General features: G+C 58.7%; 1 protein-coding gene across 1 annotated transcript in view; it reads right to left on the bottom strand.

Annotated features, from left to right (window-relative positions):
• Positions 1 to 1,085: 1,085 nt before the first annotated feature.
• The window catches only part of NOL4L (nucleolar protein 4 like), a 58,541-nt gene continuing 47,585 nt past the window's right edge, over positions 1,086 to 12,041 (bottom strand). The window contains exons 6-11 of the mRNA XM_058814767.1: positions 5,777 to 6,048; positions 5,200 to 5,385; positions 4,917 to 5,108; positions 4,707 to 4,829; positions 4,245 to 4,446; positions 1,086 to 1,447 (exon numbers count right to left, since the gene is read on the bottom strand). Coding sequence (XP_058670750.1) covers positions 1,248 to 1,447; positions 4,245 to 4,446; positions 4,707 to 4,829; positions 4,917 to 5,108; positions 5,200 to 5,385; positions 5,777 to 6,048 — 1,175 coding nt within the window. The 3' untranslated portion in view covers positions 1,086 to 1,247. The remainder of the gene's footprint in view (positions 1,448 to 4,244; positions 4,447 to 4,706; positions 4,830 to 4,916; positions 5,109 to 5,199; positions 5,386 to 5,776; positions 6,049 to 12,041) is intronic.

Here is a 12,041-nt window from a genome sequence, read left to right as displayed (position 1 = left end):
GTTCTTCCACACTTTGGGAACCGTGGGCTTGTTCCAGGACTGTGAGCAGGGAGGGGGAAGGATCCTGGGCCCCGGAGAGGACTTTGTCAGTTCTGCTGCTCAATGCTGCCCAGAAGCGGGCGGTCACCACTCCAGCTGAGCTCTGGGCTGAGCCCTGGGGCTGCCCAGCCTCACACCCGCGGCACCGGGCGGTTCGGCCCCCCGCGCTCCCCGGGGCTGGCTGCAGACGGAGCGGAGCACGGCCGGGCGCAGCAGGACCCAGCCGGAGGTTCCAGCCTCCTCGGCACGATCCCCATGTCTGCAGCACCCGCTGACCCCCAGCACCGGCGCTGCCAGTCCTGGAAGAAGCCCACAATGGAGTGTGAGGTAGAGTACGGATGGTGACCGCAAGACAGTGTTTCTCAGGTATCTCCTTCCTTTCTTCCTTCCTTCTCTTATCTGCAGTGAGTTTAATGAGTGTGAGATGTCCTTCCAGCCGGAGGTCTGCTGAGCTTACCGAGTCTCTGCGGGAGGTTCAGACCCCACTGCTGCTACGGGACCTCTTAGAACAAAGGCCTAAGCAGGACGCTTGCGCTGCTGTTCAGCTCCCACCTACGCTCACTGGAGGCTGAGCAGCCTCGATGTCAAGGGCTGGATGGCAAACTTGCTCCCTGTGGGACAAGGGTTCACCAGAGAAACAGGCAGAGCTGCCTGGAAATTAGTAGTGTAGTGATATGGAATGTGTTACTTCGCAGGAATAAATTCCTTCTGATCAGACAGACAAAAAACTGGCAATCTGTACAAACTCAAAAGAATCCATTTTCAGAAAAATAAATTACTAAGGGGAGAGGAGGGTCCATTTCTCAATAAATATGTGATTCAGCTCACCTAAGACTTGGAAATTATCCAGGGATGGGAATCTAACATTTGGGTCCACAAAGGTTATTCTAAATACATCTGCAGCCCCAAACCTCCCCAGGCTCCCTTCTGCCCTTCAAAGTCCCACATCCTTCCAAGCTGCAGGGTTGGCTTCTGGTCGGCCGGAGGCACGGCTGTTGGTACGGTTCCAAAACGTGTCCTTGTGCCTGAAGTCCCAGGTGCTTGGAGTGTAAAAGAAAACAGGTCTTTAGGATCCCACCTTCTAAAACTACGTGTGCCCACCACGTGGCGGGAGGACGATGCTGGTCCTGAGCAGGACACCGCCGGGAGCCTCTCTCTAGCAGGTACAAATTGTCTCGTCGACCGAGGAGCGATGAGGACACGGGGAGTCAGTTCTGCTGTAAAATGAGGTTTTCCAGTTCGTCTGCAGAGCGGAGCAGGAACGCCGCCGACTCCCGGTAGCCGGCGATGAGCTGCCGCACGGCGCTGATCTCCGTGGGGCTGAGCTGCGCCGCCTGCATGCCCCGGCTGGTGCTGTTGGACGGGGCTGTGCTGGAGGCCCCACCTTTCATGCTGAGATCCGTCGGACCTGCCAAGGAAAAGGGAGAGGGAGGCTCAGGCACAGCAACACTCCCCATGCTCATCCTGCTGTGATTCCAGACCTCTGCAGCACTTGGAAGGTTCCCACAGTGCCTGGATAACGTGAGGAGCTCCTGATCCCTCTCAGACACCAGAGCAGCCACTCACTGCCTCTGCAACAGGAACACAGGTCCAGAGGAGCCCACAGAGATAATAAAAAGGTTGGAGCATCTCTGCTAGAGGGACAGGCTGAGGGAATTAGGGTTGTTCAGCCTCTACAGAGACCTCAGAGCTCCTTTCAGTACCTAAAGGGGCTCCAAGAGAGCTGGGGAGAGACTTTGGACCAGGGCATGGAATGACAGAACAAGGGGCAATGGTTTCACCCTCACAGAGGGAAGGCTTAGATGGGATACTGGGAAGAAATTATTCTCTGTGAGATTGGTGAGTTTCTGGCACAGGTTGCCCAGAGAAGCTGTGGCTGCCCCATCCCTGGAAATGTTCAAGGCCAGGTTGGACAGGGCTTGGAGCAATCTGCTCTAGTGGAAAGTGTCCCTGCCTGTGGCAGGGGGTTGGAGTGAAGTCAACTTCAAGGCTTCTTCCAAACCAAACAATTCTGCAATTCTATAAAGAGGCCTCAGAGCCAATATGACAAAAATCCCGTCCTGCAGCCTGGCTCACAGCTCTGTGAAGAGAGGGTCTGCTGGGAGGTAAGCCAGCTCATGTTGGCACCTGCACCATCAAAATCACCTTCCAGGTTCTGGTTTTCCCTCTGCATATGGGCAGTAATATCCCACATGGGTTGTGCTTCCCTGGTTTATCTTGATGAGTGACCCAGAAAGAAAGGCAGGAGAAAAAGTGGACTTAGCTTCATGTTGGACTAAGAGAAGCAAAACAAAGAGCAAGAAACACACAACCAATTGGAAATGAGGAAAGAAGTGCCAAGAGATGTACTAGAGATGTGATAGTAGTCAGAAAGAGGAGGCTGCTGAGGCTGCAGCCTGGAGGGAAGGAGACACTGAACTGATCCCTGGGCTGAAGTGCTGCAGGCTGATGGAGCAGTTGGTGATGCTGGAGAAAGGCTTTGGGATGGCTGAGCCCCTGCTGGGTGGCCTGACAGCCATGGGACACCAGGGACACGGAGCAAGGACTGGGTGTTGCTGCTGTTTGCAAACCAGGATGGGAGAATTCAGCTGCCCTGAGTGCAGCTGGGTGGCACTGGTGATGGTGGCAGGGAGGGAAGCTCATTGCCCCAGGCAGAATGGAAAGCATTCAAGGAAAGCAATGCTGGAGCTGCGGGAGGAGCAGCACCAGCAGAAGTGTTCCATGCCAAGAGAGCCAGAGCTTCAAAGTGGGGGAGGAGGAGGAGAAGGAGGAGGAGGAGGAGGAGGAGGAGAAGGAGGAGGCTCTCATGCGAAAGCAATTTCACTGGGCAGAAAAGGCAGCAGTAAACTGAGCCTGAGCTTGTTTCCCAGCTCACCAAGGGGGAAGGAGCTGGGAGCAGGGATGCGGGCTTGAGCAAGAATTGCCTGAGGTGGGGGATGGAGGGTGAAGACACTTCTGGGCAGCAAAGCCCTGCGGGGCCTCTGCTCAGAGGGAGGAGAAGATGCAGCTCCTTGCAGAGCGCTCTTCCCTCTCAAGGACTGGGCAAGAGCTTGGGAAAAAGACAACTGCAAATCAGAGGTTTAAAAATCCTCTAGAAAGAAAGAAGGCGAGGTGCTGCTGGGTGCTGCACCCAGGGGCTGTGTGCTCCTCCTGGGGCTGCTCAGGGACCGTCCTGCACGTTCACTGTCTCACATGGAGGAGCCCAAGGAGGGTGCCTGGCAGTGGGGACCGGGTGGCTGTGCTGCTCTGGGGAGGAACCATTGCTGTGAGGATTAGGTCTCAGCAGCTGGAGGCCGGGACAGGATCTTTATTCAGGGTTAAGAAGCATTAGGAAGGGATGATAAGAGTTAATCCCAGACAGGCATCTCTCAGGCCTCCGGAAATCACATCCTTCCAAATCCTGGCTCCCGTCGGGGTGGGCTGGGGCTGGAGACCAGAGTGCACCAGGACAGGCAGTGGCAACCCAGGGATTGCAGGAGGACTGGGCAAGGACTGGCAAGGGATCCAGCCCCTCCTGCCAGCACTGCTGCAGGACAGAGCCAGAGGGAGCACTTGGCCTCATCCCACACCTCCTGCTCCAGGTGTGGGCGAGTCACCAGGTACCTCAGAGCCTTCCTGTGTACCCTGCTCCAGGATACTCTGCTCTGTTCACCTGTTCCTAATCTCAAGCTCTGCCTACTCTCCCCTTCCACCTTACTGCCCTGCAGCATCAGCCCTGTTTTCTCAGCTGCCACCAGGCAGTCCCAGCCCCTCAGAGCCCTCCTGAGCTGTGGCTGTGCCCCCCACCCTGTCCCCATCCCCGAGAGCAGAACTGCTCATACCAGCAGGAGATCAGGGCAGCGATATGTGCCCGCCCCTGTTAATAATTAACAGAGAATCTGGTATGAATTCTCCTTTTTTTTTTTTTTAAGTGACACTCCTTCCCTCCACCAGTGCAACCCAAACCGTCCTTCCAAGTGCAGTTCAACAATTAACCACCTGCTGATGATGTGAGCAGAACCACCAGACAGAAGGGACAAGAGGAGATTTTGGAGCAGCTCTGTGCAGCGGTGGGAGAGGTGCTGCCAGGACTGGGAGCTCTGTGGGAGCAGCTCCTGCTTCTCCTCCAGTAACCAGCTCAACCCCACAGTGGGGATGCCAGGAGCCCCCGGTGCACTGGGGTGATTCCAGGGTGGGCTCCCCGTGCCCCTGGCACAGCCACTCACCATTACTGTGGTTGCCCGTCTGGAGGGATGCGGGGGGCTGCAGGCTGCCCCCCAGGGACCCGTAGCCACGGTAGCTGTAGTTCAGGCTTCCATTGATGTAGACTGGGTCTTGGGAGTAAGATGAAGCTGGCAGTGAGTAGGAGGAGTGGGTGATGGCTGTGGAGTCTCTGGAGTGCTGCTTGTCTAGGGCGATCGGTTCGTCCTGCACAGGGGAAACACAGACCTGCTCCAGCGAGGAGCCTGGCTGTCCTCTGTGGCCAGCAGGATGGACAGTGCAGGGATGCCTGGTGTCCTGCAGCTGCAGTGTGCCCAATCCAAACCAGCATTCCCATCCCCACTGGCCTCAGGACACACCACAGGGCTCTGCTCTGCAGCCCCTCAGACTTTCAGAAAGACTTCTGACCCCACCATGGGACACTGCCAGCTCTGTTTCCCGCCCACCCCCAGCTGCCAGCACTGTACCTGAGAGGTCTGGTAGATCTCCAGCCGCATCCTCTTGGCTGCTTTCCGCGTTTCGCTCTCACAGGCGGCGGCCAGGATGTTCTCTGCCATGGCTGAGGTCAGGTGGGGCGGCGTGGGCCTGGTCTGCAGGGACACAAGCAGAGGGGCTGCTCAGGGATGTGCTGCTCTGGGCACTGGGACTGAGGGCAGGGCACTGGGGTGGCCACTCACCATCTCCATCCCGTTCTTCTTCATGCGGCGGCAGGACTTGAGGTAGGTGCGGATGCGCTTGCGCGCCCGCTCCTGGAACTCGGGGAACTGCCGGCTGCAGGACTCGATGATGGCCTGGATCTTCTCCTTGGGCTGCTTGGAGATGGGAACCATCCTGTCCAGGTTCTCATCCACAAAAAGGCGCACGAACATCTGCAAATAGAGAAGAGACGAATGGTGGGAATGGTGGGAACCCTGAGACAGAAGGCAGGCGGGCTCACCCTCCCTGTGGAGCTCTCCTTACATTGAAGGCCTTTAGCCTCTCTGGGTCCATCCCCTCTGAGTCATTGATCTTATCATTGTCTTCATGGTCATCATGGTCATCGTCATCTTCATCAGCTGTGGGGGCTCTGCCGACAGTCAGGTCCTCGGGGCAGCCGCTCACCTCTGTCTTGATGGAGTCATAGCTGCCAGAGCTGTACGGCGGGGACTGAGAGGAGACAGGGGTTACCACCAGCAGCTCTCACCCCATGCACCTGCCCTTTCTCCTTGTCTCACTATGTCTGACCCCTCCCCTGCAACCCAGGGAGATGAACCCATGGCCAGGTGTGTCACCTCTGCCTGCTTTGGGTAGGGGGGAGCATGGTGGCCTCAGCCAGCCTGTGATAACTTGGTGGCCCCATGACAGCTCTGGCTGGTGGGGCCATGGCTCTGCCTGATCCTGTGGCAAACATTGCCTGATCCAGCATGAATGGGCTCTTTGTCACATGGTGGCTGTGACACAGCTGGTCGGGGTGAGGTGAGCCCACTGCAGTGCCCAGCCCTGGGGCAGATGGGCTGTGGGGCTGTCCCTGCCTCTCCCAGAGCATCCCAGGCCGTACCTCTGCTGTGGTCTTCACCCCGTACTTGACCCTGCTGCGCAACCCGTCGGCACTGCAGCTGTCAGACTGGTAGGAGGGGGTGATGTGGGCAGGGGTGAGCTTGTCACAGAGGTTGATGGGCTGGTCCTCAGCAGAGGCAGTGAAGTCCATGGGGGCTGCGGTGCCATTGCCGTTCATTTCGGGGAAGGCGCTGTCGCCCTGCGTGCTGCTGGAGGTGGAGGGGTTCAGGGTGGAGGAGCCATTCCCGCTGCAGCTCTCTGACGAGGAGTCATCTGCAAGGAACAATGTGTGTCACCCCCTTGGCACCCTACGTCCTGGGCTCACTTGGTGGCTGAGTTGCCACTGGGAGTCAGGCTGGCACTGCTGCACTTTGGGCCCTGAGATGCAGCAGGTGCTGGTGTCCATTCCTGCAAGGTCATTGTCATTCCCTCATCTCTCAAAGCACACCAGGTGTTGCCATGCCCCATGCCCGAGCCACCCATCCCTCTGCAGGTGACAGTCCCAACGCCTCCGCCCTCGTCCATGGTGCCTAGGCTTGAATAAGAACTTTGGAATTTGGTCCTTTTCAGTTTCTGTTTGCATTGCAGGGAGGAGAAAGGGGCACTGCCTCTCCCTGCCAGGTCCCCTGCCATCCTCCTGGCCCAGTTTGGGGCTGGGTGCAATGGGAAGTGACAAGTTCCAGCACTGGTGGTTAAGGAACATGCAGCTCTGTAGAGTGCTGGGCCATGTGGATGACACACAAGGACAGGCTCACTTGGGTGGGAAAACCCTGAATCCATGCTGCCTGGAAGCAGCATTAGGAGCTCTGCTCACAGCTGGCACCACCCAGCAAGGCTCCTCCTTGGCATGCTGCTGCAGGGAGGGGACAGGGGCTGCATGATGTCCTTCCTGTCTCACTCAAAGCCTAAGTGACCTACACCCTACACTCCTGTTCCCAGTTTCCACATGCCCTAAAGCCATCCCCACAGCACATGCAAGGCCTTTTCCCCACCACACAAACAGGTCAGGGCCCTGGCAAAATGGCAGTGCCACACACACCCAGTGCACAGATCTTGCCTGCATTCATTCACACCCGAGGCCCTGACACCATGCCCCTGCCTGTGCCTGCTCCCACCGTGGCGTCTCCCCAAGAACAGCCCAGCAGTGGCAGAGAGCCCAGCACTGCCTGCACCCACCCTGCCTGCACCTGGCCAGGGAGCCCAGCCCTGGGGCCAGGCACGACATTTCAAACTGCTCAGCCTGTTCCCTTCCCTCCCCCTCGCCGCACTAAATCCTTTATTTCATTAGGTGCCTCTGCGAGAGGGAAAGGGCGAAGCACGTGGGAGCCGCTTCCTGCGCCAGCGTGCGCCGGGCGGTGAACAAAGAAGCTGTCGGCAGCGAGGAGCAGATGGCCGTCCCCAGTCCCCACGCCCAGCCCGGCCACCCTGGGACAATGGGCCAGGGCTCTGGGGCGGCCGCAGCCCCGGCCGATGGCTGCTGGCACATGGGCACCAGGTCCAAAGGTGTGCGGGAGCAGGGCGGCGGGATGGTGCCCAGCTGCTGCCATCCACCCTCCTCCTCCTCCTCCCCCGGCCAGCACCTGCGGGAAACTTTCCTGCCAGGCTGGGCGAGTGCTGAGGTGACCCTGCGGTGGCCCGGGACTTTGTATCCCTTAAAATAAACACACTTGAGGACACTGGGGCATCCCAGCCGACTGTGGGGCCAGCCAGGGCTGCCGCCGCGTGTCCCCAGTCACCCCGGCAGCGCTCCCTGCCCGGCCTCGCGCCTGTGCCAAGGCGGCTCCTGGCCCCATGAGCCCCTAAATTAAAAGGGGCCTACTGGAGCTCCCCGCTCAGCAGAGCTCCCTCCCCCTCCTTTCCCTTGTGCTGATCCACTTATTCGTCTGAGCGATGACCAGAGCTGACCTAATCCAGGGGTGGTGTTTGTGTGCTGAGTGCTCCGGGCTGGTGGCAGGCGTCACCCGCCCCACCACGGGGCTGGGTCCTGGCAAAAGCCCTGGGTGCCAGCTCTCTGTGCCAGGGAGTGCGGGGCTCCAGAGGGGCTCAGCAGGAAGCACTTATCCAGGCCCACCCTCCAAGCCTGCTCTCCAAAACCAGCTTGATTCTCCTGTCAAAGTGTATGCAATGGTGGGGCTGCATCCCAGACCACGTCCACAGGTTGCTGCAGCATCTGGAGGGGCAGGATGTTGGGGGCACTGCCACCTCTGCCCCCCACACCCCTCTTGGCCCAGGGCACTGGTCTGGTGCTGAGCCCCCCAAGGTTTTGGTGTCCCTTGGCACGGGTGCAGGAGCAGTGCTGGCTTGGCTGTGGCCCCAGCAGGAGCGGGCAGGTGGCTGGGGGCACAGAGGCCTCCCTGCCCAGGATGGCGGCTGTCCCTCCCCCAGCACTGCTCTCTGCGCCAGGGGAGATGGGGCTCCCAGAGGGAGGCTCCAGTCTCATCCAGCGATGCCTCTCGGAAGGATTAAGGAGAATTATTCCCAAGCACGGAGGCACGAGCTGTAGGCCAGGCCCCGCCATCGGCCTGGGCACAGCCACAGCAACAGCGCTGGGCCAATCGGCGCCATGGCCAGGATGATGGTGGGGACCTCCTCCCTCAGCTCCCCTGGCATGGCTGCCTGCACCAACAGGACTGGGGGCCCACCATGGCACAAAATCCCTGCCAGGCAAGGGCACCAAGAGAGGCGTTTGCCTCTCTGGTCACCTGGGAGAACAATGTGCAGGTGCCCTGAGCATCCCCAAACCTGTCCTGGGCATCCCCAACCTCCTGTGGGCACCCCTGCAGGGATGAAAGCATCCTCAGCATGCTATGAGCAACCCCAGACATCCCCAGTCTGCCTTAACTACTCCCCACTCCCCCTGGGCATCCCACTCTGCCCTTGCCCATCCACCTCCAGCCTCCTCACAGCCCCCAAGTCTGGCCCCCCATTCCTGCAGGCAGGGACAGTCCTGCAGTGGCTGCTGACACCAGACAGGATCCTGGGGGTGACACCTGGACCGCCCTGATTCCTACACGTCTCAGGTTTTCTTTTGTGTCACACAAAACACACACAGCAGCAGCTGCATGTCAGGTTTCCACCCGATGCTGCTGCATTTACGAACCCTGGGTTTGCTACAGGCAAAAGACATTGCAAACAAAGAGGAAGACGTCTCTAGGAACCTGCCAGGTGGGATAAGGAAATGAAATGGGAATCTTGTATCAGTAGCCAGCACCTACTAAAAGAACAATTTAGTTTATATGAGGATGGATGTATGTAAATAAAGAGGTTTTTTAACCCACGAGCTACAGATATTTTCTTATTTCTGTATTTTTACATGTTATGCTCTAACAGAAGTTCCATACACAAAGTGGTGGGTTAATCTCACTATTGTGAGCAGAGAAATGGCCACAAATTCAAACTGGTGATTGCTTGGGTCCAAGTGAGAATGGCCTCAACCAGCTTAAAAATGCAGATGAGCTCAGGAGGGAACTGCAGTCTCCTTGTTGGGGTGGATGGGCCAGGGATGGGGATGAGGATGGGGATGAAGCTGCTCCCTGGGCAGCTTCACTGTGTTATCTCCAGCCCACAGCCATTCCTGAGAGGAGCTGGGGAGCAAGACCTGTGGGAGAGGGAGCAGGAGCATTCCCACCCTGGGTGCTGGGACCATTTAGGCTCCTGCCTTGCTTTGGCAGCTGTGTCAGGACTCTGAGCAGTGGTGGGGCTGTGTTGACCACACTCCATTTCAGCAAAACCCACCAAGCTCCTGAGCTTGAAGAGGTTTTCCTCATCTCCCAGCAGTGCCCAAAGCACATGTCAGGAGCCGCGCTCCAGCAGCAGCAGGCGAGCAAGGCCAGGCTGTGCAGCCATGAATATATTCATTATCAACCAGCACGAGCCTGGTGAGCTCCCTGCTCACGGCTGGAGCTTGGCTGCACGAGGAGCCCCTCTAATGAGGATAATTGGGAGCCCCCCTGCTCCACCCCCGTGCCCTAATTGAAGCAGATGGAACTGCAAAAACAATGTCACTTCTAACCGGTTTGATCTTTCGGTTGGAAAACGGGACTATTTCGTTCTCCTGCTTAATCCCCTCGAGCTGAGGCTCCTTGGGCTGCACGGAGGTGGAGCAGCCCCTGGCACTGTGCAGGAGAGGTGAGGCTGGAGAGCCCAACAGAGGCAGCTGGCCCTGAGGTCCATGGAGTGCTGCCCTCTTTGGCCCCTCTGCAGAGAGCACGACAAGACACGTGGTGAGGCTGGTGAGGTGGCTGTGGGGGAGCAGCCTGGTGCCTCTGCTGCAGCCCCGGCATCTCCCCGGCATCAGCCCAGGAGAGCAAGAAGCAAAATGGCTTCTTGGGCCGCGGTGCTGGGGGAGGAGGGGATCAGTCACTTATTAAATGAATTAATCAGGGCTCAGCGTTTTCATTTTGAAGAGGCTGCTGGATTATCCTTGATTTCTGTGGCGCTGGATTTGAGGAGATCAGGAGGGGAAGGGGCGATTTCCAACACCTGCTCCCCGGGAGATTTTATGGCGGGGAAGTGGTTGGGTTTAACGTCTCTGCCGGCGCAGGCCACCGCACCACTCTCCAGAGCAGAGTTAAAGATGAATGGGGCAAATTGTTCCTCCTCCTGTCACATCTCCAGAGCGGAGACAAAACCTCTTTTGACTCAGGAAACAATGAGCTTATGTAAGAGCCAGCGGCCCACGGAAACCTCGCCGCAGCCCCGCACCATGCACTGGGCCGGGGTCCACCCGGCTCTGCCCACATCCCGCTGCCATGGGACCCCTGGCCGGCCTTGGAGCGGCCCTCCCTTGGCTGCTGCCCACCTGCCTGGGCGGTTGTGGGTGTCACAGCCATGCCAGGTCCCACCAGTGACCCTTGTGGAAAGCCACCACACCTCATGGGCCGTCATGGATCCACCAGCCATTGCCCTCCCTGCTATGGTTCCACGGGTGATGGCAGTGGTTCTGCCACACCTGAGTCTTCCTGTGGCTCGTGGGTGGGTCTGTCCCATTTCCAGCCTGCCGTGGCACCGGAAAAGGATGGAGCTGCACACCCAACCTGGGAGTGGCCGTCAGGAGGGCACAGAGCATCCCACTGCCGCCCGCCTGGAACAACAGCCAGGAAGATGAAAAGTGCCATAAATTATTCACTCACAAAAGAGACAAGAAGGGAGAAGAAGGGGAGGAGGAAAGCCTGTGAGGAAGGGATACTTAATACAAATTAGAGACCGAGTGGGAATGGGGGCCCTGTGGGGGGGCCAGTGCTGGGTGTTAGAGCCACACTCATTAGGGACAAGGGAGCACCACTGCAGGGATCCTGCACCCAGGACTGGGTGGTGAGTGGCAGGAGAGGCCCTGGCCCCGCACTGCTCACACAGTCAGAGCACGAAGCCCATTTTCTCCAGGTCCTGCCCAGTGTTTGCCTCCAAGATGCATAAGAAAGAAAAAAAGCAACGTGGCTGCGGGCCGCAGTGCACTGGGGCTGGCCAGGTTCCAGTTAAGACGCTCTATTTCCTGTCTTCCTTTGCTAAGGCAAACCTCGTTATGTCCCAGACAAAGTGTCCACCCTCCACGCTCCCTCCCTGGGTCCCTGCCTCGACCAGAGCCCTTGACGAGCCAGACATCTGGCAGGGCTGGACACAATGCCTGTCTGCAGGGAGAGCTGGGCCGGACAAGGCAGCGCTGTGCAGCCGCCTCCCTGTCCCCTGCCATGAAAGGTGCCCCCCGGTGCCGTCTCCCCCCGGCTCCACTGCCCGGCCCGAGGGAGCAGCTCCCTCCGGCACCGGGACCTCACCGCGCCAGCCCCGTGCTGGACGTTTTCCCAAGCACCAAAGCTCATCAGCTCCCGCCGCACAGAGCAGCCTTGTCACAAACGCTCTCTGTCCCTCGGTTTTCCCTTCTCCTCCCAAACACTGCTCCTTCCCTCCCACTGCTGCTCCTCCAGCCACCTTGCAGCTCAAGGAATGCTTGAGCAAGGAGCTGGCCCTTGCTCACACTGAGGAAGGAGGTGGCACAGACCAAGCCTCTCCTTGTGGCACCGCTGCTGGCAGCCACCCGGATCCTGCTGCAGGGAGGGGACATGCCGTGGCCCCATGCTGCCTGGGCACTGCCTCTCCCCACGCCAAACAAACGAGTTTGGTGGGTTTGGGCTGGATTCGTGCCAAGCTGGTGCCTCCAACACAGACCTACCACTAGAAGAGAGACCCTGCTGTGCTCCCCCAATCATTTAGGGACTGTCCTTTAGCACTGTGGGGCTCACTCTGCTGTTTCCACTCACCCCTCTGGTTGG

The sequence above is a fragment of the Ammospiza caudacuta genome, chromosome 15, assembly GCF_027887145.1.
Source record: "Ammospiza caudacuta isolate bAmmCau1 chromosome 15, bAmmCau1.pri, whole genome shotgun sequence".
NCBI lineage: Eukaryota > Metazoa > Chordata > Aves > Passeriformes > Passerellidae > Ammospiza > Ammospiza caudacuta.
This window is presented reverse-complemented; position numbering and strand designations above follow the sequence as displayed.